The sequence below is a fragment of the Pimephales promelas genome, chromosome 10, assembly GCF_988280905.1.
Source record: "Pimephales promelas chromosome 10, fPimPro1.hap1.1, whole genome shotgun sequence".
NCBI classification, from domain to species: Eukaryota; Metazoa; Chordata; class Actinopteri; order Cypriniformes; family Leuciscidae; genus Pimephales; species Pimephales promelas.
In genome coordinates, this window is record NC_142778.1 from 37292684 (window position 1) to 37317169 (window position 24486).

The 24486-nt window shown below is 39.6% G+C and overlaps 3 protein-coding genes across 10 annotated transcripts in view; 2 read left to right on the plus strand and 1 right to left on the minus strand.

Moving 5' to 3' along the window:
* The first annotated feature begins 953 nt into the window (after nucleotides 1-953).
* On the plus strand, nucleotides 954-8058 carry LOC120487642 (collagen and calcium-binding EGF domain-containing protein 1). The gene is made up of 11 exons (XM_089116654.1): nucleotides 954-1194; nucleotides 1638-1718; nucleotides 3684-3736; nucleotides 4032-4166; nucleotides 4271-4393; nucleotides 4550-4677; nucleotides 4738-4858; nucleotides 4927-5039; nucleotides 5980-6015; nucleotides 6112-6147; nucleotides 7228-8058. The coding sequence occupies exons 1-11, from the start codon at nucleotides 1112-1114 to the stop codon at nucleotides 7414-7416; spliced, it is 1098 nt and encodes a 365-aa protein (XP_088972780.1). The 5' UTR covers nucleotides 954-1111; the 3' UTR covers nucleotides 7417-8058.
* Nucleotides 8059-9538: 1480 nt separating this feature from the next.
* Nucleotides 9539-24486, plus strand: part of LOC120487839 (uncharacterized) — a 43080-nt gene continuing 28132 nt past the window's right edge. For 4 of the 8 annotated variants that reach the window (XR_016145420.1, XR_016145421.1, XR_016145419.1 and 1 more), the window contains exons 1-2: nucleotides 20884-21015; nucleotides 23143-23499. Coding sequence is in view for 2 of the 8 variants with exons in the window: in XM_089116569.1 (XP_088972695.1) it covers nucleotides 20950-21015; nucleotides 23143-23336 (260 nt within the window). In the remaining 6 variants the exon portion in view is untranslated. Of the gene's footprint in view, nucleotides 9659-14229; nucleotides 14349-15238; nucleotides 15355-20883; nucleotides 21016-22655; nucleotides 23043-23142; nucleotides 23500-24486 lie in introns of those variants that run through there. The other 4 variants (XM_089116570.1, XR_016145418.1, XM_089116569.1 and 1 more) reach the window with 4 other exon arrangements.
* Nucleotides 17918-20809, minus strand: dtwd1 (DTW motif tRNA-uridine aminocarboxypropyltransferase 1). Its single transcript, XM_039684180.2, has 4 exons — nucleotides 20615-20809; nucleotides 19441-19584; nucleotides 19057-19255; nucleotides 17918-18313 (listed from the first exon to the last, which is right to left on the minus strand). The coding sequence occupies exons 1-4, from the start codon at nucleotides 20807-20809 to the stop codon at nucleotides 18087-18089; spliced, it is 765 nt and encodes a 254-aa protein (XP_039540114.2). The 3' UTR covers nucleotides 17918-18086.

The window sequence follows — 24486 nt, forward strand, 5'->3', positions numbered from 1 at the left end:
GATGAATGGAGAAGTGTTTTCCATCGAGCTCATCAGTGTTCAACTATTAATGTCTTCATATGATGGGTTGTGTGTGTCATTTGAGAATATATAACACTGTTTTGAATGTAAAGTTTAATTTTGCAGGAGAATTGAGGGTTTTTGTCCATTTTATGTGTGTGTGTGTGTATGTGTGGTTTGGGCGGTTCTTCTCAAAAACACTCATTAGTCGTGAAATTAATCTTGAAAATGCTCCAAGATGAATATTTGATCCATTTAAAGGAACGGTTTCCATCTCAAACTGGAACTGTGATGATAAATAATACAGGAAAAAAATGATTTCATATTGTAGTATACAGTAATTAGCAATTAGTAATTTCAAATCTATTTTTTTATAGTATAAAATATTTATTTTTGCGATATTATTTTTGTGATGCTGATGTGTGTTGTTCGGGATTATTATCAGAATACTGATTACACATGAAAAAAATCAATCAATCAAATGTCATTTTATATTGTTATATTTATAGTCAGTCAATATTTCAGAATCTGAATCAATCTTTCCACTTTTAATGTGCAGTGAGTGATTGTGAGAGTAACCTTTACAGGACAAGAGCGATTTTGTGAAAGAAAAATAAGGTTAATATTAATAAAAAATGCATGCATCTTTATATGAAGAGTTCAGATGCAAAAGCCTCTAAATGCCATTTGAAATTTTCTTCTTTAATGATTATTTTCATCAAATTTGTATATTTAAGTTCAGTAATTTCACTTAAATGGTAATGATAATTACCTATTAATTGTTATTTAAGTGAAATTACTGAACTTAAATATAGGCTATACAAGTTTGATAAAAATCATCATTAAAGAAGAAAATTTCAAATGGCATTTGGCTTTTGCATCTGAACTCTTCATATAAAAAGTTAATGTTTTTCAATTAAAGTTGGGCACTGGATGTTAGGTGTGTGTGAGAGGCGGGGCTTCATCTGTCGTGTGTGTGTTCTGCTGAAGTGTGTGTCAGTGCGCGCTCAGCTGACAGATGACACACTGAATTTCTCTTTTCTTTCTTACTTTAAGTTCTTTAGTTTCGTGGGACGCGTGGAATAGTCGTGACAGTGAATCCGGGAAGGAAATGACGCGGCTTTCGCGCGCAACATTTGGCGTCGTGTGCGTGTTTCTGTGGACGCGCGGCGTGGACGCGTCTGACGCCTCGCGGTGAGTGTTTGTGCATCCTAGATCATCTCAACGTTTACAGGCACATTAATGAGCAATATATTCTCATAGCGTTTATTAATGTTAGTTAATACAAATGTTGAATGGATGAATAGACGTCAATGTGTCACAAATACAACTTTTGATTTTAATAATTAAATGTTGAGATTAATTATTGCTTTATCATTGTTAGAGTGATTGTAAAGTGTTACTGATGAGTTGATTTAAAGAGAACTGATTTGATTCTCCAGTTCCAGTATCATGTCATTATTATGAGTGACATTAATACTCTCAACAATGCTTTGATGAAAGTCTCTCATCAGTAAAGCGGCTCTTGTGATTGTCTTGTATTCTCCTGTTAACAGAGAATAGAGAATCATTATTACCAGTAAGTTGCAAAAAAAAAACAAAAAATCATATGATTTGTGTGTGTGTTTCTCTTGCAGACAGGATTGTCCAGAGAATAAGATGCTGATGGTGGAGTATCCGTGTTTGAGAGCTGGCGGTCAGAGAAGCATCTGTCTCAGGTACACACACCACTGTTACACACTTCACACAGCATCATACACACTTTATACATCATCATACACACTTTATACATCATCATACACACTTTATACATCATCATACATGCTTCATACAACGTCATACACGCTTCATACAACGTCATACTTCACACAGCATCATACATGCTTCATACGTCAGAGTGTGTGTGTGTGCGTGTGTGTGTGTGTGTGTGTGTGTTCCTGGCAGGATTTCCGAAGGTAAATCCTCTTCTTGTGATCACAGCTGCCGTGTTGCAGTGCATTATGGGAAACTGCTGGTGTTCTCGAGGTGTGAGTGAAGAACAACCAGAGACAAACTCTCACACACTCATTTACTGCTTTTGTCTGTCTGTGCTGAAACACACACACAGTCTGTAGTAGAAATAGCAATTGTGCTTTATACACTCTCAGTTCTTATGACGATAATATGATAAATATTTATACTGAGTTTATATCCTTGTACAGTGATCAATATTTAAAAAGTAAGATCTGATTGAGCCGTGTGTGTTATTCTGTGCAAATGGAGACCAGAGGAGTGTGTGTGTGTGCGCGTTTGTTGAAGTTTATTTGAGGACAAAATTGTCAGCTGAAATTAGCTAAATCTGACACGACATCATCAAAAGTAAAATTATTTTATATATAAATATTAAGTAAATAATATTTCGTTTTTTTTCTTCTAGGGTTTTGGTTATTCTGTAGTCATGATGATCAGCGATTTAAACAACAATAGAAGTCTATGATGTCCCTCAGTGAGAGAGATGTGTGTTGAGAGAGGTCAGATTCCTAAAGGAGCAGCAGAGGTCAGGAGGTCAAGGGTCACAGGAACAGATCTGACATGTTCTCGACACGTCATGTGCTTTTGTCGTTTGTTTTGGTCTGAGAGATGAAGTGTGGGAAAAACTGAAATGATGGAGTGATGAAAAGAGGAAAGACCGTCTCTTGGGTCTGACTTGCAGGACAAGTGTTGAGAAAACACACACACACACACACACACAATCAGAGTGCCTTCTTTTGAAGTGTATTTTAATGGACTGTGATGGTTTTTAGAGAGTATGCATGTGAGTATGGATGGAGCGAGTATGCATGGGAGTATGTAAATGAGTATGCGTTGAGCAAGTATGCATGGAAGTATGCATATGAGTATGATGGAGCGAGTATGTATATGAGGATGTGTGGAGTGAATATGCATGGGAATATGCATGTGAGTATGTATGCATGGCGCAAGTATGCATGGGAGTATGCATGGAGCAAGTATGCATGGGAGTATGCATGGAGCAAGTATGCATGGGAGTATGCATGGAGCAAGTATGCATGGGCATAAGCATGTAGCGAGTATGCTTGGCAGTATGCATATGAGGATGCATGGAGTGAGTATGCATGGGAGTAGACATGTGAGTATGTAGGCATGGAGCGAGTATGCATTGGAGTATGTAAATGAGTATGCGTTGAGCAAGTATGCATGGAAGTATGCATATGAGTAAGGATGGAGCGAGTATGTATATGAGGATGTGTGGAGTGAATATGCATGGGAATATGCATGGGAGTATGCATGGAGCAAGTATGCATGGGCATAAGCATGTAGCGAGTATGCTTGGGAGTATGCATATGAGGATGCATGGAGTGAGTATGCATGGGAGTAGACATGTGAGTATGTATGCATGGCGCAAGTATGCATGCGAGTATGCATGTGAGTATGGATGGAGTGAGTATGCATGCAAGCATGCATGTGAGTATGGAGTGAGTATGGATGGAGCGAGTATGCATGTGAGTATGGATGGAGCGAGTATGCATGTGAGTATGGATGGAGTGAGTATGCATGTGAGTATGGATGGAGTGAGTATGCATGTGAGTATGCATGTGAGTATGGATGGAGTGAGTATGCATGTGAGTATGCTGTCCACTTCCTGTGAGTGGAGCAGTAAGTGCAGCTCTTGTGTGTGTCTGCAGGAGGAAGTGCTGTGAAGGCTTCAGGTTTGTGATGGGTCAGTGTGTGCCAGAAAGTAGGTGAATCTTCAGCTCTTCAGTCATATGGATATGTCTTTAATATGATGAAACGTACATTACCAGAATAGTCACCCAGAAATGATCATTCTTCCATTTTGTTTGTTTGTTTATTTTTATTCATGTTTACATTTTCTAAATATATTTACATTTATTTATTCTATCATGTTTATTTGTTTTCTATTTATTAGTTTCTTTTTATGGGTTTCTTTTTTTTTACGTTTTATTTTGGTTTATTTACATTTATTAATTTTATTTTATTGCATTATTTATTTTACCTGTGTGTGTGTGCAGGTGTGGATGTGTGTGCCGGCTCTCCCTGTGAGCAACAGTGCACGGATAACTTCGGGCGAGTGTTGTGCACGTGTTTCCATGGTTACCGCTTCCACCGCGAGAGACATCGCCAACACCTGCACCCATACTGCATCGGTCAGTAGTCACATGATGAAGCATGCTGTGGTCACACACACACACACACTCATCCACCTCTCTCTCTCTCTCTCTCTCTCTCTCGCTCGCTCGCTGTGGTCCAGATGTGGATGAGTGTGAGGAATCAAACAATGTGTGTGAACATGTGTGTGAAAACACTCCTGGAAGCTTCCGTTGCAGCTGTAATGCTGGATACACACTGACAGCAGATCAGCGCTCATGCGTCTGTAAGTGTGTGTGTGTGTGTGTGTGTGTCTCAAATAAATGCAACCTTGGTGAGCAGAAGACTTATTTCAAAAACATTAAAGTTTTTCTCTTTTATTTCTCCTGATATTAATATGTGCAGTCGTGTGTGTGTGTGTGTGTGTGTGTGTGTGTGTCAGTGATTTCCTCTGTAAAGTCTGAGACTCAGATGAGCTCTGGATCATGTTCTCTCAGCTGTCGAGACTTCATGAACATGAGGAGCAGTTTACTGGAGATCACACTCCTGCTGGGACACACACCTGCACAGGTAACACACACACACCACACACACACTGCTGATCAGCTTAAACACATCTCTTCTGCACAGGGTTTGTCTCCCAGTCCTGAAAGCAACCGCCACAAACCGGCTCACGAGAGAACTGGGAAAAATCCTGATACTGTCACCGTCACTGGACCTGCTGGACCTCCGGGACCCCCTGGTCTGCCAGGTACACACACACACACACACACACACACTCTTAGATGAAGTGTTTGAGCTCATGTTGGTGTGTTTCAGGTGAGAGGGGGGTCGAGGGGCCGGCGGGACCACAGGGGCCCAGAGGAGACATGGGTCCAGTGGGGCCCGCAGCGCATCTGGAGCACACACAGACGGGCCGGCGGGGGCCGCAGGTGAATCTGGCACTCACACACACACACACACTCAGATCTCAGAGGAGTTTCATTACAAACACACATCCTTTCCTCAGGGGTCAAAGTGAACTTAAAGGAGTAGTTCACTTTTGAAAAAACTTTAGCTGATAATTTACTCGCCCCCGTGTCATCCAAGATGTCCATGTCTTTCTTTCTTCAGTCGAAAAGAAATGAAAACATTCCAGGATTTTACTCCATATAATGGACTTCAATGGGGACCAAACGGTTCAAGGTCCAAAAGACAGTTTCAGTGCAAACTGTTCAAAGGGCTTTAAACGATTCCAGACGATGAATAAGGGTCTTATCAAGTGAAACGATCGCTCATTAAATTAATAAATAACAAAGTTTAAGTTTTATAAGTTTCATAACCCTTATAATTCAGCTGTAAATGTCCTAGATTGAGTGTGTTTGTGGAATAATAATAATAACAGATGATCTTTGCTGACTCTAGATGGGCTTATATCTCTATATGAGCAGAGGAGCTGTCCCGCTGGGTCCGAAAGCCAGTATAAAATCATGTTTTGGAAAGTTTTAGCATTAATAGTTATAATTTTGAGCATGTTTAGTGTTCTCGGTGTGAACTGAAGCATTCAGACTGACCCGAGAGTGAAGGGTGTGCTACTTTTTAACTTTAAACCACAAAACTCCTCGAATTCATTCAATGTTTTGTGTGTATTTGTGGTTCAAGTGTGAGAAAAGTCCAGGAGTCTTATTTTGTTCTCTCTGTCCTCAATGCTGGACCAGAACATCTAACCCACATTTAACCCTGTAAAGCCTGGATCATACGAGTTAGGAAATAAATATGATACTTGTTGTCTATATCATATATCAGGCTTTACAGGGTTGATGTCCATGTCTCCTTTATTAGTTTTCTGTGGGAGTTTACTGTGTGTGTGTGTGTGTGTGTGTGTGTGTACAGGGATCTCCAGGAGCGCCGGGGAAAGACGGACAGAAGGTATGTGTCTCGAACTCCATGTTAAACTATGATGGCATTGTGATGATGATTCTGGTTGTCTCAGATGAATGGTGATGTTTGAATGTTTCTCTGCAGGGAGACAGAGGTTTTCCTGGACCCAGAGGATCTCCGGTACGTTCTTCACTCCACACGGGAATATTATTTATGATATTATTTTGAAATGTTCAATATTTGTGCAGTTTGCAGTGTTGATTGTTCTGAGTCAGGGTTTGCTCTAAAGCGAAATATTAAACTGATGTAATCAGCTGGGGCTGAAGCACTGAACTAAACTCATTTAACATTTGTGTACATTCAGTGTTTCTTTGTTTTTAGTTTTTTGGTCTTTTGTTGTGAACTTTATACTTTTTATGCAATTTAAGATTTATTATATACATTTTTATATATGATTTTATGATATATTATTTAAATAAAATAATGAATGAATGTAAATAAAATAAAAGAATGTAGTCATTATAGATAATAAGAGATTGTTTTAAAAAAAAGTTTATTATTAATTTATTAGATTAGGCCTTTTATTAATCAGCAATGATGACGTGATCTCTTTATTTTAGTATCATTGAGATACTATTATAGTTTTTATTTTTTTGTTTTCATTTTAATTTTTGTTAAAGTTTTAGTAATTTTGTTGTTATTTATGTTTTATATTATTACAATACATTTTTATTACATTTATATATTAATTTGATTTCAGTTTTAGTTTATTTTAGTGTATTGTTAAACTAAACGTACATGTTTGTTTAATGTTAATTTATTTCAGTTTAGTTTTTATTAATAGTTTGAATTGGTTTTTATTTTTATATTTTATTTAAATTTTTGTTAAGTTTTCATATTTTCTTATTTTCTACATATAAAAAAATATATAAATGTATATAAATAAATAGTTTTTATTAATTTTATTTTATTTTTGTTATTTTAGCACATCAACTTAATGAGAAATCCTTGGGAGCTAGCTAAAATATATATATTTTAAACTATTTTATTTAATTTCAGATGACAATTTATTTCAAGTAGCCAAAATGTTTTTTTTTTATGGTATTAATGCTAACCCCGCACAGCGACTTTCACTCACACAGAAGCAAAGAATCAAACCTGACATTTCAACACTAATAATTAATAATAATTTTGCTGCTGCTGTTGGACAAAAACTATGAAATATTCTGAATAAAATGTAGACACTGCATCTCTCTTCAGGGGCCTCCAGGGTCCTTCGACTTCCTGTTACTGATGATGGCAGATATCCGTCATGACATCATCGAGCTGCAGGAGCGCGTGTTTGGGAAGAGGCGTGGCCTGTCGGTGGACACGCCCATTATCACCAGCGGAGAGGCGGAGCTTGAGGACTGGGCGTCAGGACAGGGCGAGCTGAACCCGAACACGTGAGCCAATCAGACATGACCCTGAACAGGGGGTGATGTACAGTTCACATCATCAGATGCTTCACATGATCAAATCAAGCATGCATAATGAATGCTTTACCTAAAAGACTGTAAGATGAGTCTTGAAAGACAGTAGCGATGTGAATAACACTCCTCTTCTTACAGTGCACAGTGTGCATACTCATCTCTGTATTACAGTCACTGTGTGAGATTGTGTAAAGCTCAACTTCAGCTTCCGTTTTCTGTCACAAATGAACTCCAATATTTTTAACATCTCTCTCTTGACTCGTTTTTTTATTAGACTTGCAAAAGTTCAGGCAATTTTACTTAAAACTTGCTTAAAAAATTAAATATTGTTGCATACTCCTTTTTATAATATTGCATCCTACATAGTGTGCCGTAACAAAAAAGTCGTAATTGTGAGCAAAAAAGTCAGAGGAAAAAAGTCGTAATTATGAGGATAAAAGTCTTAATTGTGAGGAAAAAAAGTCAAAACTGTGTGGAATATTGTGACGTGTTCCCCGAAGAAACTCAAGACTACAATGGAGGCGTTTCAGGAGTTCAGAAACACTGACTCTGATATAGGAGGAGAACTGGAGCTCCTCATCACACACTGAAGAGATGAAGATGGAGAAAAGCATCACAGGTCCTCTTTAACGTACAGATGCAGGAAAGCTGTGTGAGTCTGGAGTGTGTATTGGGGTGTATTGGGGTCCAATTACGGAGTGAAATGTGTTCGCTGATCCGCCCGTCACGCTGAGCGTCTGTGTGTGGACAAAATGTTCCCACTGTTGCATTGTTAAGTAGACAGAAAAACGCAGAAAGACAGAAAACATCTTCAGAGCCTCGAAATCACTGTTTCAAAGGCATTCATGCCCCCCCCATTAGCAGAATTAGGAAAAAAAAGTCAGAATTGTAAGAAAAAAATGTGAATTGCGAGAAAAAAGTCTGAATTGCAACTTGCAAGAAAAAAATGTGAATTGCTAAGAAAAAAGTCGTAATTGTGAGAAAAAAATGACAAAAAAAAGTTATGATTTGAGAAAGAAAAAAAAATTGTGAATTGCGAGAAAAAAAAACATAATCCGAGAAAAAAATGCGAATTGTAAGAAAAAATGCGGTCAGAATAGTGAGAAAGTTGCACCAGAAAAAAAAAGATTTTCGAGGAAAAAAGTTAGAATTGCGAGAATAAATTGCGAATTGAGAGAATTCCGAGGAAAAAATTGCGAATTGCGAGGAAAAAGGTCAGAATTCCGAGAAATAAACTGCGAATTGCAAAAAAAAAAAAAAAAAAAAGTGAATTATGCGAAAAAATGTCTGAATTACAAGAAAAAATTAAATGTTTTAATTTTGAGAAAAAAGTCAGAATTGCGATTTAAAAAAAAAATTTGAGGAGAAAAGTCTGAATTGAATTTTTGCGTTGCGGAAAAAAGCTTCCAAACAGGACAGAAAGCTTTTATTGCCAAGGCATCGTTTCGAATTTACATTAAGTTTTTTCAACTGTTTTTTTTTCTTCAGCTTTATTTTAATTATAGTAACGATAATAACCTTGGTCTAAAGTAATTCTAACTAGAGATATTTCTGAAAATAAAGTGAGTGATATTTGCTGTGCAAAACTCTGAGCTGTTGGCACATTACTAGGGGGTTGCTATGCAGTTGCTAGTGAACTCTGGGATGCACACACTGTAGGTGGTTGTGTGTGTGTGTGTGTCAGGTGTGCGGTATAGAGATGTGCAGGTGGGAGTCCCTAAGGAGATCTTCCAGCAGGAGCGGCGGGTGTCCGTGTCATAGATATCTATATAAAGGCTAGATATCTCGTCCGCACTGCTGGCCAATGGAGGTCGACGTCAGCACCTGGCGGCCATCTTGCCACAGGCAGCTCGCTCACTGGTAACATTGTTTTAATGGTGCATGTACTTTTTAAATCACCGTAACTTGCTCAATTTTCTACCGATTTTCAAACGGTCTGGTTTGTTGTAAACGGCAGAGATGTAGTTATGACACTGCATACTTATGAATAATAAGTGTATAAATAAATAGCCACGTTAATAACGTTTGTAAGAAACCAAACCGTTTGTAAATCCATCAAGATTTCAACGAGATAAGAGTATTTTTTACATCAGATACCACAGAGCCCTGATCTGCTGGTCAAGCAGGGCTTCAGGATCCATGTGACGATCAGTATCGGGCCGAGCCGGTACGCAGATCACCGACACCAGGGGGCGTTCCAGTCAGATCTGGTCCTGAAGGTGAGAATCATGTCTGACACACACACACACCAGGGGGGCGTTCCAGTCAGATCTGGTCCTGAAGAGCCTCACACACACTCATGTATGCATACACACTCTAACACACACTCACTCACACAAACACACACAATATTGTAAGTCTTCCTGATATATTCATGTTTCGGTGGCCGTCTGACTCGCTGTTGAGGAGGATCACTGTGATATTAGACATTATATTCCTCAAACACAGTTACACTGAGCGCTGCTGTCAGACACGTGAACACTAGAGGTCAGTGTCTATCAATGGATGAAGAGAGAGAGAGAGAGAGAGAGAGAGAGAGAGAGCTGGGATAAGACAGATAATACTGAGATATTACACTGATATTTAGAATGGATAAAGATGCTGAATGGTTGAGTTGTGATATTAAAGGGTTAGTTCACCCAAAAACACTGTAAACAGTAAACACTGACAGAATTTTCAGTTTTGGGTGAACTATGTAACCCTTTAACCAGCAGTGGCAATCACACACACACACACTAACAAACTCACTCTCTCTCACACACACACACACACACACACACACACACACACACTCTCTCTCTCTCACACATACACACACACACACACACTCACTCTCTCTCTCTCTCTCTCTCTCTCTCTTTCTCTCAAGAAAAAAGTAAAAATTAAATGTGTTTGTGTGTTTGTGGTTCAAGTGTAACTAAAGTGCCAGAGTCTTGGAGCTCTGATGAACACTCAAATTTTATTAAAGGAAAAGTTTCTGGTCAAACTGACCCGAGGGAAGGATGGGGGTTGTAATACTTTAAAAGCACTTTTTATTTTATTAATGTTACTGAAAGAACGTTTGAGCATAACTTTGAGAACCCTGTCAAAACGTTAGCTGGAGTTCGTTAGCTAGCTCATTAGAGTTCGTTAGCTGGAGTTCGTTAGTTAGAGTTCGTTAGTTAGAGGTCGTCAGCTGGAGTTCGTCAGCTGGAGTTCGTTAGCAGGAGTTCGTTAGCTAGAGTTCGTTAGCTGGGGTTCGTTAGCTGGAGTTCGTTAGCTGGAGTTCGTTAGCTGGAGTTCGTTAGCTAGGGTTCGTTAGCTGGGGTTCGTCAGCTGGGGTTCGTCAGCTGTGGTTCGTTAGCTGGAGTTCGTCAGCTGGAGTTCGTTAGCCAGAGTTCGTTAGCCAGAGTTCGTTAGCCAGAGTTCGTTAGCTAGAGTTCCTTAGCTAGAGTTTGTTAGCCAGAGTTCGTTAGCCGGAGTTCATTAGCTAGAGTTTGTTAGCAACAGTTTGTTAGCTAGAGTTCGTTAGCAAGAGTTTGTTAGCTAGAGTTCGTCAGCTAGAGTTCGTTAGCTAGAGTTCCTTAGCTAGAGTTCGTTAGCTAGAGTTCGTTAGCTGGAGTTCGTTAGCTGGAGTTCGTTAGCTAGAGTTCCTTAGCTAGAGTTCGTTAGCTAGAGTTCGTTGGCTGGAGTTCGTTAGCTAGAGTTCGTTAGCTAGAGTTCGTTAGCTGGAGTTCGTTAGCTAGAGTTCGTTAGCTAGAGTTTGTTAGCTAGAGTTTGTTAGCTAGAGTTCTTTAGCAAAAGTTCGTTAGCTGGAGTTCGTCAGCTAGAGTTCGTTAGCTAGAGCTCCTTACCTAGAGTTCCTTAGCTAGAGTTCCTTAGCTAGAGTTCGTTAGCTAGAGTTCCTTAGCTAGAGTTCGTCAGCTAGAGTTCCTTAGCTAGAGTTCGTTAGCTGGAGTTCGTTAGCTAGAGTTCCTTAGCTAGAGTTCGTTAGCTGGAGTTCCTTAGCTAGAGTTCGTTAGCAAGAGTTCGTCAGCTGGAGTTCGTCAGCTAGAGTTCCTTAGCTAGAGTTCCTTAGCTAGAGTTCGTTAGCTAGAGTTCCTTAGCTAGAGTTCCTTAGCTAGAGTTCGTTAGCTGGAGTTCCTTAGCTAGAGTTCGTTAGCAAGAGTTCGTCAGCTGGAGTTCGTCAGCTAGAGTTCCTTAGCTAGAGTTCCTTAGCTAGAGTTCGTTAGCTGGAGTTCGTTAGCTGGAGTTCGTTAGCTAGAGTTCGTTAGCTAGAGTTTGTTAGCTAGAGTTTGTTAGCTAGAGTTCGTTAGCAAGAGTTCGTTAGCTGGAGTTCGTCAGCTAGAGTTCGTTAGCTAGAGCTCCTTACCTAGAGTTCCTTAGCTAGAGTTCCTTAGCTAGAGTTCCTTAGCTAGAGTTCGTTAGCAAGAGTTCGTTAGCTGGAGTTCGTTAGCTAGAGTTTGTTAGCTAGAGTTCGTTAGCTGGAGTTCGTTAGCTAGAGTTCGTTAGCTGGAGTTTGTTAGCTAGAGTTTGTTAGCTAGAGTTCGTTAGCTGGAGTTCGTTAGCTAGAGTTCGTTAGCTAGAGTTCGTTAGCTGGAGTTCGTTAGCTAGAGTTCGTTAGCTAGAGTTTGTTAGCTAGAGTTTGTTAGCTAGAGTTCGTTAGCAAGAGTTCGTTAGCTGGAGTTCGTCAGCTAGAGTTCGTTAGCTAGAGCTCCTTACCTAGAGTTCCTTAGCTAGAGTTCCTTAGCTAGAGTTCCTTAGCTAGAGTTCGTTAGCTGGAGTTCCTTAGCTAGAGTTCGTTAGCAAGAGTTCGTTAGCTGGAGTTCGTTAGCTAGAGTTCGTTAGCTGGAGTTCCTTAGCTAGAGTTCCTTAGCTAGAGTTCCTTAGCTAGAGTTCGTTAGCTGGAGTTCCTTAGCTAGAGTTCCTTAGCTAGAGTTCGTTAGCAAGAGTTCGTCAGCTGGAGTTCGTCAGCTAGAGTTCCTTAGCTAGAGTTCCTTAGCTAGAGTTCGTTAGCTGGAGTTCGTTAGCTAGAGTTCGTTAGCTGGAGTTCGTTAGCTAGAGTTCGTTAGCTAGAGTTCCTTAGCTAGAGTTCGTTAGCTGGAGTTCGTTAGCTAGAGTTCGTTAGCTGGAGTTCGTTAGCTGGAGTTCGTTAGCTGGAGTTCGTTAGCTGGAGTTCGTTAGCTGGAGTTCGTTAGCTAGAGCTCCTTAGCTAGAGTTCGTTAGCTGGAGTTCGTTAGCTAGAGTTCGTTAGCTGGAGTTCGTTAGCTAGAGTTCGTTAGCTAGAGTTCGTTAGCTAGAGTTCCTTAGCTAGAGTTCGTTAGCTGGAGTTCGTTAGCTAGAGTTCGTTAGCTGGAGTTCGTTAGCTGGAGTTCGTTAGCTAGAGCTCCTTAGCTAGAGTTCGTTAGCTGGAGTTCGTTAGCTAGAGTTCATTAGCTGGAGTTCGTTAGCTAGAGTTCGTTAGCCAAGTCTCGACTCGCTCAGGGAGTGTGAGAAACATGTGGAGCAGAGCCTGATGTGGAGCAGCCGAAACATGTGTGCGTGTCTCCAGTCCACACGCGATCCTCCTGTAGGGAGACATCTGGAGTTCAGGAAACTCTGCAATCTGACTGCAATCAGACGGATTTCCCTGAGAGCACACACACACACACACACACACACACACACACACGGCCGATGACATGATTCTCCACGCTCCTGCAGTTATTAGCAGGAAACCTGGAGCAAATATGGTTCTTGAAACATCAAGTGAAGGGGTTTAGGGGATTCCTCCGTGACTGAAGATTAATAACTCCCATAGTGTGTGTGTGTGTGTGTGTGTGATGGGCAGGTTTAGGGGTCGGATTAGTGTGTGTGTGTGATGGGCAGGTTTAGGGGTCGGATTAGTGTGTGTGTGTGTGTGTGTTCTCTCAGACAGGCCAAGGCTCAGTATCCCATCGCTGACATGGTGAAGATGTTGAAGGAACAGGGCAAAACTGTGAGGTCAGACGCTCAACTCTCGCGAACTCTTAAATCAGGGAGAACATCAAAATAAGCTCAGAGTAATCGCATGCTGAACTCGCACACATCCAATGTTTTCAGTGTCTTAAATACTTGGCAGGTCAGAAGCGTAATTCTGTTAAAAAGGAGACAAAACACATCTGTGTCTAATAAAGAAACGCAGGCTTTCTGTAAATAAAGAGGGAAAGTGTAAAACATTCTCAGAGTATTTACGCCGCAGATGCTGGAGAATAAACGCTTGCGCTTTCTTTTCAGGTGCCCTTGTTAGAGCGTATTTATACTAATAAGTTCTGAGTAATATTAATTAACAACATGCACTTACAATATAATTATAGTTAGTCACGTAATTATGCATTATGCAAAAAAAAAATCACAATCTTTCTTAGTATTTTTGTCATGTTTTCCAGTACAAATGAACATTCTTAAAGCAAAATGCAAAATTTAACATTTTTTAAAACTTAAAACTAGAACAAATATCTGCAGATGGACTATAAATAAACAATTGTGTTATTTACTGAATTAAGATTATATTTTTTTGACCTCATTGGCAGATATTACTTCTTGTTTTGTTTTTTGAGCAAGTTTTCATTCTGCTTCTCCAGAAAACGCATCTTTATTTCAGAATGTTTATATATTTGTGCTGGAAAACAAAACATAAATACTGAGGAACATCATCATTTCTGCAGTGTTTTTCACTATAGTAAGTGTGACCGAATGACTTGCTCTGATGTTGAATTGTTGTGATTATAAAGCTCATGTTCTGCAGTAGTTGAGCATCATCTGTGTGTGTGTGTGTGTGTGTGTGTGTCAGGTTTGGGATTCACCCGGTGGCCGGACGGATGCCCGGATAGCTCAATGTTCTCCTGGCCGAGGCCGGCGTCCCGTACGACGGGGTTCTCGAGATGGACGAGATCAACAAGGATTTCCCAGGTCAGATTTCTTTATTTAATGTTTTATTTGTATAGGGACAGATATAATAAACTTTTTTTGAGACTTTTACTATTCAATCAAAAATACAGTAAAAATTGTGAAATATTATTACAATGTTAAATGGCTGTTTTCTATGTGAATTTATTGAAAAAATGTATTTTATTCCTGTGATAAAACCTGAATTTATTTAATTAAAAATACCGTAAAAAATCACAAAATATTATTCGAATTTGGTGTGATTTATTCCTGTGAATTTTCATCATCATTTCTCCTGTCTTCAGTGTCACATGATGATCAAGACACATTTAAGATTATTATCAGTGTTGAACACAGTTGTGCCGCCTCAGACTTCTGTGTAAACACTCATACATTTTATTTTCCAGAAGTCTTAGATGAGTAGAAAGTTCAAAAGAACAGCATTTATTCCAAATAGAATCTTCTGTAACATTCTAAATGTCACTTTTGATCAATTTCATGCGTCCTTCCTGAATAAAAAGTGTTTTTTTTTTATTATTCTAATATTGTAATAATGTTATATTAAATAGCCTAAGTAAATTACAGCGTTAGCCCGATTGACTGTGCTGTCAGTGTGTTGTTTACGCATGCGGTGTGTGAAACATGTCTCGGACCGGATCAGTCCGGAACAGGCGGATGAGCCGATGATCCACAGACTCGCGGACACATGTGGAGTCTGATCTTTGTAATAATTCATTTTGATTATGTAATTGTGCCTAGACATGCAACCTCATGGCGTCTCTGCGGTCAGAGTCGAGGGCAGCACGTGTTTCTATTTAGCCGGCGCAGATAAGCATGTAGAGCGAGGGAGAAACCTGATCGCATCGCATGAGAACAACCTTTCTGTGTGTGTGTGTGTGTGTGTGTGTGTGCAGAAACCGTCCTGACGCTCGTGATCTGAGCCAATGACACCGTCAACTCCCCAGCGCAAGAAGATCCGAACTCTAGAATCGCTGGGATGCCGGTGCTGGAAGTGTGGAAGTCAAAGCAGGTGATTATTGGTAATTGATTATACAGGTTAAACAGCAGCTCAGCTGTGAGAAATTTACATCTACATTTGAAAACACAAAATGTCCACAGTAGCGCTTTCCAAAAGTTTCTCATCCACACTGGCTACGTTTACATGCTACCAAATAATCGTTAGTAATCAGAGTGACGACTCAATCACACTGAAGCCTTCATGTAGACGCCTTAATCTATCTGAACGAAACGTCGATCGGATTGAAAGGGGTGATTATTCCTGTTCATTCTGAGAGAAAATGTAAACACTTGATCGGATTGAAATCGAAACTGAAAGGACTGCAATGACGTAGAAATAGAAAAAAATAGCGCAATGACGTAGAAATAGCGTAATGATGTAGAAGTAACGTAAAATAGCATAATGACGTAGAAATCACGCAATGACGTAGAAATCGTGCAATGAAGTAGACATAGTGTAATGATGTAGAAATCGCGAAATTATGTAGACAACGAAAAATAGGTAATGAGGTAGAAATACCACAATGAGCACAATGACGTAGAAATAGCGTAATGACGTAGACATAACGAAAAATAGCGTAATGATGCAATGACGTGGACATAACGAAAACTAGCGTAATGAGGTAGAAATAGCGTAATGATGTAGAAGTAACGTAAAATAGCGTAATGACGTAGAAATCACGCAATGACGTAGACATAACGAAAAATAGCGTATTGATGCAATGACGTGGACATAACGAAAACTAGCGTAATGAGGTAGAAATAGCGTAATGATGTAGAAGTAACGTAAAATAGCGTAATGACGTAGAAATCACGCAATGACGTAGACATTACGAAAAATAGCGTAATGATGTAGAAATCACGTAATGACGTAGAAATCGTGCAATGAAGTAGACAGTGTAATGATGTAGAAATCGGGAAATGATGTAGACAACGAAAAATAGGTAATAATGAGGTAGAAATACCACAATGAGCACAATGACGTAGAAATAGCGTAATGACGTAGACATAACGCAAAATAGCGTAATGATGCAATAACATGGACATAACGAAAACTAGCGTAATGAGGTAGAAATAGCGTAATGACGTAGATATAACGAAAAATAGCGTAATGATGCAATGACGTGGACATAACAAAAACTAGCGTAATGAGGTAGAAATACCACAATGAGCACAATGACGTAGAAATAGCGTAATGACGTAGACATAACGAAAAATAGCGTAATGAGGTAAAAATAGCGTAATGACGTAGATATAACGAAAAATAGCGTAATGATCCAATGACGTGGACATAACGAAAACTAGCGTAATGAAGTAGAAATACCACAATGAGCACAATGACGTAGAAATAGCGTAATGACTTAGACATAACGAAAAATAGCGTAATGATTCAAATGACGTAGACATACCGAAAAATAGCGTGGTGATGTAGAAATAGCGTAATGACGTAGAAATCGTTTAATGACGTAGAAATCGTGTAGTGATGTAGAAAAAACGTAAAATAGCATAATGACGAAGAAATAGCGTAATGATGTAGAAATAACGTAAAATCGCGGAATGACGTAAACTGAATGAGAAACTGTATTTTCATGCAGTTTGCGCATGTCAAAAAATACTTTCGGATTTAATCTTGTGACATAAACGCATCGCTGAGATGATGGAAAATTAAATAATAAAGTTTTCGCACATTTCGTCTGGCAGTATCTCAGCATTCACTGATGCATCCAGGTCGCTCTCACTCACCATTTTATGTTTGGTCTAAACTGCTTAAAAATTTAAATTACCACGGGACGAGTAAATACAAGTAAATTTGAATCTTTGCATGACAGTGATACGAAGAGTGTGCGAAGTAACGTATTTCAGCAAGTGTGTGAAAGTGAACAGCACATAACAGGCACAACACCGGTGTAAACATGAATATCTATTGGTACAATATGCGTCACATGACTAAACTTACATCATCGGTTTTAAAAACGCTGTCTCATTGTGACGGAAGTCCAAAACGAGACAAAAGACTAAAAGATGCGTTATCAAACGAAAACGTATTAGGGGTCTTTCACGCGACACCGTTTTCAACTAAAAACGCAAACCTTTTATGTGTTTTGGCCGTTCGTTTACACGACAACGGCGTTTTGGGTGCTGACGCAAACTTTTGAAAACGTGTCACAAGTTTTTGAAAATGGTCTCAGTGTAAACAACAAAAAAAGTGAATCTCTGAAGACGATGGCATCTTGCGTGTTCAATCTATAGTGTTTCATCGCCATCTAGTGGCCTGGTAGCAGAATACAGTGATTTTAGTCGTAAATCTGTGGATTGTTTTGACAATGAGGTCGTCTGTGCGCGGAAAACTCAACAAAAAAATAACTTCTCCGTTAAGCATATCGTTGTTGTGTAAACGTACCCTTAGTGTGTGGACATGGCCTAAGCGTGTGTGTGTGTGTGTGTGTGTGATGAAGTGCACTTTGGGTGTTGGATACGCTGCGGTCTATAACCCCATTATCTACAAACCTCCGTGCTCCTGGGAGACGCCAAAATAAGTTTACAGGCCAAAATAAGACACGCCTTTTACTAACAAGTGTGCAAGAAATGATTTATTGTCAAATACACATTGAAGTGCCTTAGAAATCAAATCAGTGAACGTTTCAGCATTCTGGGAATATGATTTGACTCGAAAATAAAAAAATACTTAAATCTCACTGTGACGAAATGCATCCATCGCGTTGAAATAATGGTCGTTTGTTTGTTTCACACTTTCCCAGCAGCCTGTTTGGCTTTATTGATGAGTTTATGCAGGAATGAGAAGAAGAACAGCAGGTTGTCGTATTCTCCCGTGTACTCGGAGAAGTAGTGGCTGTGCAGGTCCTTCAGAAAGTAGTAAACAGCCTCTATTGTGGCCAAGTATGTGTCCGGACTGCCTTTCTGACGCCGCCAAAAACAGGTTCTCCTGCTCTTGAGCTCCACGTGTGGTAAAGCTGCAGAGAAATAACATTAATAACGTCACCTCTGAGGCTTTTCACACTGCGCCGATCTCTTTCAACCTCGGGTGAAGGAACGTTTTACACTTATAATTTAGTACATAATAAAAGTACAATGGACAATGTATGTTTCTTTAAAGTCCCCCTGTCATAAATCATTATATCCCTTAAAACTAATCTTTGATCACCAAAATTGATTTTTTTCCTTGATTCATGCCTTAAAATATCTTGAATGTAACTCGACACCCTTGCCTCATTTAGTATTCGCTGTTCGATGAATATGCAAATGAGCCCCACCTTCACTCACTCACTCAGCTCAGAGATCCACTAGTTGACGATCACACGTTGATCTGATTGGTTACAAGGTAGTTTGCGACATCAGAAACGCCAGCGATTTCAAACCGTGTTTTAATATGAATTTACACCTGGTTTGTCTTAAAGCAAAACACCACAACCAGTATTAAAAGCACGGCTGGAAATCGCTGGTGTTTCTGACGTCGCAAACTACCTTGTAACCAATCAGATCAACGAGTGATCGTCAACCAGTGGATCTCTGAGTGAGTGGAGGCGGGGGGAAGGCAAAGGTGTCGAGTTACATTCAAGATATTTTAAGGCATGAAGACATTTTTTTCCAAGGAAAATGTTTTTTAAATATTTCATTTTCAAGAGTTTTAATGGATAAAATGATTGACTTTACAGTGTGAAAGCTCTAAAGATGAGAGGGAATAATCTGCTGGCACCTTGGAGACGTTCATCTGTGATGATTCTGGTGGTTTGGTTCCAGGTGCTGTCGATGAAAACCACTCTCTGGATCGGGCAGGTGTGAGTTTCGGAAGCCGCCGCTTTTAATCTCTTCGATCTCTGCGCTCCACCAGTAGAAAAATACTCCCATAATTCCTCCACCGTCATCGCATCCGGTCCGGGAAACACCAGCACGATCTGTGGGAAGAACAGGGATCTGTAAAACCTGAGACGGACGCGGCACACGGCGGGTCGGGTACCATTTCATACCGAATACTGGTGTTTATTTTTAGTTTAATATACTGCAATAACGGTGTTGGGAATATACAGTGAAACCAGTATAATTTAGAAAATTAGCGTGATATAAATGTTTGTTCGCTCACGTTTTCTGCGCTCTGGTCCAGCTCGGGGATGCAGGGATATGTGTAGATGGTGACGTCTTGCGGCGCGAGGATTCTGGCCTGAATTGCCGTGCTCTTGCCGTCCGTTTCGTTCGGGTGTTTGATGATGTCGATCTTCACCGGCAGCTGAAAACACCAAACAAATGTTTCATGAGCTTTAAAGGGGGACATATGATGAAAATCGGACTTTTCCCGTGTTTTTACCAACTCTGAAAACATGAAAAGTGAAAAAGCCCAAAAGGGGCAAATTTGACTAGCTATAATAAATGATCTGACGGTCTTTATAGACACATTTTGGAGACACCATAGATTAATATTACATCTTGTGAAAAGGGGCATAATGCGTCAATTTAACAAACACACAATGCGTTTCATTGTATATTTCTTTTTCGGTGGACCGTGAAAGGAGATGTCGATTCATGTGATCCCTAAAACTATGGAAGGATTGAGTGTTTGGCGGGCAAGAGTTTCCTGTGGGTTTTAAGTTTATTGAGTAACCACAAACCTTATTTTACTCATAATTCCAAAATGTAAAACACAGTTAATTCAATCATGAAGAATTGGCTCGGTCTATAAATGAACCTCCTAACAGTTTTACATTATTTATATAGCACGTTTAATGCAAAAGCTCTTGCCCAAAGTGTTTCACAATCACTAAATGACATAAATAAGAGGAGTACAGAGAAAGAAATGAAAAATCCAGCTCATACAAGAGCCCAACCCATCCATACAAATGTGGGCGGGGCTTGATTTTGTTAGTGGGCAATTGATTGGCTGATCTCATGTGAGTGACGGGTTGCCCCGCCCTCGTCATGCAAATAGATGTTGCAAGAGGAAGTTATTCTGATCAAGACAATAATGATGTGCACTGATGAATCATTTACTAAAAACACTGCAATAGTCCACAAAAACAAGTCAATTCTGATTTCATGGTGACTTTAAATTCTGGTAAATTTGACTGCTTTCAGATTATTATTGTTTTTTTTGTCATTTTAACATCATTCATACATGTTTGGAGCGACATGATGGTGAGCAAATGATGACAGAATTGACAGTTTTGCTTTAATTGTTCCTTTAAATGCTAACCGAGTTATGTGTGATGATAATAATAATGCGAGCGCGTGCTGTTTAGTGTTTAATGTGATGTTTCACGGACCTTGACGCTCGGAACGTCCCGCGGCTCCAGCCCGACCAACGCGCAGCAGCTGTAGCAGTAAAACATGCGCGACGCGCCGCAACGCGAGCACTTCATCCGGCCCGCGCGCTGCGCGTCATCCAGCGGGGCGTGCGACGCGAGCATCAGGCCGCTCAGAGAGCTCCTCTCCCCGGCAGCGCAGTCTGATTCCGACATGATCGCGTCCACACACTCCACACTGCAAAACAGATGACAACAATCCCACGTGTTCTCTGCGCACCGGAAACACACGCCTCGAGGAAGCCGGAAGAGTGGCTGGCGGTTGCCTAGCAACAGACTGTTGTCTGTTCGACATCATGGAGAAACAGACGAATAAGAAGAATATTTGCTCCCTGGGTGATTTTATTCAAGCTCAAGGACTGGTGGGTTCAAATGATCATTTAGCAGATTAAAGCAGCTGAGTTAACTATTTATGTGTGTGTGTGTGTGTGTGTGTGTGTGTGTGTGTGTGTGTGTGTGTGTGTGTGTGTGTGTGTGTGTGTGTGTGTGTGTGTTTCATTACTGGATAACTTTCAGTCGCATGAATTCGCGCCAAAACGTCTCAGGAAATCGCGCCAAAACTTCTGTGGTGAGTCTAAACAAGTCCACAGATGTTCACTTCAAAATAAATATATATGTATATATATAACCTTTTATAATCTTTTTTATAACCTATATAACCCTTTTTTTAACAAAATGGACAGGGCAATGATACATTATTAAATTTATAGAAATTTAAAATTATGATGGACCTCATGAAATTGACAATTCAGCTCATTTCCCCTTTAGATTCTCATGAATAAAAAAAAGACAAAAATAATTATATAAATTATGTACATGTCATGGTATTATTTGTGGCTTTAATTTAGGCTAGTTTTTTATTGTATGATGCATTTTCATAAAAATAATATCACAGTGCAAAACATATTGGTCTTTTAAAAAATAGGCCTATTTTAAATATATATATATATATATATATATATATAAATGTAAAACCTCTTTAGATTTTGGGAGGAAATGTGACATTATCATGAAGTTTTGAGTTCCACTCTATAATTTGTTTTTTAATCTTATTTAACACATTTTATACATTTTAGTGCTTTTCTGTGTATAATAAAACAGAAACTACCGGTCCTTGATTCTGGTTGGTTGAGTCGCGTTTGAAGCCATTGTAAATTAAGGCCCATTCACACCAAGAATGATAACTAGGCCTATTTTAGTGTCCACACTAGTGCGCAATATAGTTATGGGTCATGCCGAGAACATAAGCTGTGTCTGAAATCGCTCCCTATCCACTAAATAGTGCACTATATCGGGTGTCGGCCATTTTGTAGTGGTGTCCGAATTCTGAGTGAACGACATCATTCCCTACATTCATTCACTACTTTTACCCACAATCCTCTCTGAATTCGAGTGTACATTCGATGTACACTCGCTGAAGCCCTATTTCCCACAATCCAATGCGGAGAGAACTGAGCGCGCATGAAAGTTCGGCGCGAGCAAGTTTAAACCAGAGATTACATTACATCCAGTGGAGGATTTGAAAAATGTCCGTTAATCGTCGTTTTGAACATAATAACGGTCGCCGGAGGGCGCTCGACGACACGTCATCTGTGAACGTGAGAGTTAATGTACAATTTCAGTCGATGAAACTACAAAGCTGGCACGGAGGTATAATTACAAAATAAAGTCATTATGATTGTTATTGTTGTTAATATTATTTTATAAAGTAGGTAATGTAAGATAAAAGGAGTTTTATCAGTATGTGTGACGAAGCCTTTTCTGCGACAGCTCCAACTCTCCGACGCACAGTGTAAACGTCAGCGTCCGAATTCACTCACTTCATCTCCTTCACTCCTTGCAGATATAGTGCACTCAAATGCCATACACTATATGGGATTAGTGAATGAGTGAACGAGTGAGCGGTTTCAGACACAGCTAGATACCAATTTTCCCATAGTCGGCCGAACTTCCTGTTCGCCATTTTGATTTCATTTAAGAAAACCTACTTTTTCAAGCTCCTCCTAGAACATTTGTGTTCATTAAAAATATAATTTTATGACAAAATTTAAAAAGACCGATACAGAAAAATAGGGTATCGTTTGACTGGATCTAATGGTCCTAACGGTTCAGAAGTTATAAGCAAAAATGTAAATTTTTCATATCTCCTGACCACTAGGTGGCACTGTGTCGAAACTGTGCAGGTCGGCTCAGATCATGGTTGTCAAAACACACAACCGTGTTTGGTCTAAATACGTTTAAGTGTTGTGAAGATGTATAGCCTCACATTCATTTTGGCGTGCGATTCGTTCGCTCGTTATTCAAGAACAGTTTGACGAATCAACTTAAATCCCATAACTTTCTGAAGATTATCTGGTCCAATTTCCTTGTCTAGGAAGAGTTTGAAAAAGTAGGTGTTTTGTTTATTTGATTTTTTTTCGATGGAAAATTCTAAATTGTTATGAAATTTGTCCCAAAGCATGTTTGATTTAATACACCATATGTTTCAGGTTGATTGGCCAGTGACGTATGAGGAGAACCTGAACGAGTCTTCCTCACATCTCTACCGTCACTCTGGAGAAATATATGACGATCTCAAAGCCAGAGTCCCTTTTCCGTCTGAAATTGAATCCCTGCAAAAAGACCTGCAGAAGCTCTGGATCAAACTGAGTCTCCAGAACTCGGAGTTTAGCTCCGGCCGTCTGTGAGGAAACGTCTGCTTAAACTTCACACAGTCTCATTTGGCAGAGAGTAACAAACGGTTAACATTTAATTCGTTTAGTTTGTCAGCATGTGTTTGTGGTGAGCATGATTGAGGCTGTTTGGCTGCTCTCAGCAGATTCAGATGAAGACAATAACACACTGATGTGAGTCGAATGATACAAGATCCTCTATTAAAAAAAACACTTTTGTTGTTGCAGCGATGCCAACTAATTCTGGTTTCCCCAAAAAAAAAAACGTTTCTGTGATCATTTCTTCCATGGATGTTAAATATTTTTAATGCACCATCAGTGCCGATAAAGAACCTTTATTTTTCCCCTGTAGTCAATAGTTTTATCCCTTAATTCATCACCAAAATGACATATTTAAATGTTTAAAAGAGTTTTAAATGTGTTATATGCTTTAACACACACCATGTGTGCGTTCATAAGTGGACAGCATTGCTGAGTATTTTCTGCTTAAAACTGCAGTGAACCAAAGACAGCCTCAAAAATATGGTTTGAGTTTACTAAATAAGGCAAGGGTGTCGAGTTGCATTCAAGATATTTTAAGGCATGAAGGAAAAATATGAAATTTTGGTAGTAAAAGATGAAATTATGAAATTAACGCATGTTCTAGCGATGACCTCAGAGACTCGTCCTTGATAATGATTTAAATAAGCAAACCTGTGCAGAAAGGGCAGTCGGCGCCCTCTGGAGGAGAAACCGCTCTGATCCTTCAACCAAAAATAGGAAATCACATTTGTTTTTTTACATTTTAAATCACAAACAATTCAATAAAATGTTAATACTGGTATGTATAATCAAGTGAAGTGGAATACATTTTCTTCATCTGCATTATTATCAGACCGCTTAATGCAATGATCCTAAAAATAGGCTTCATTTTTGTTTTGGCAGAATATTCTTTCGATGTTGAGTAGTGAGCCGGTCACAGTCTGGAGAGATCGGCCCATGTGTGTTCAATCTCTGTGTTGTTTTAGACTGGATCAGGTCTTAGCTCAGATTCAAAGCTTTGATAAAACTCAATCGACGTGTCCACAGATTACGCTGCCAGAATCGCTCAGTCTTTGATTTTATTTGGACTCAGACATGCTGAACTCATGTTATGTGCTGAAGGCTTTCGACCAACAAACT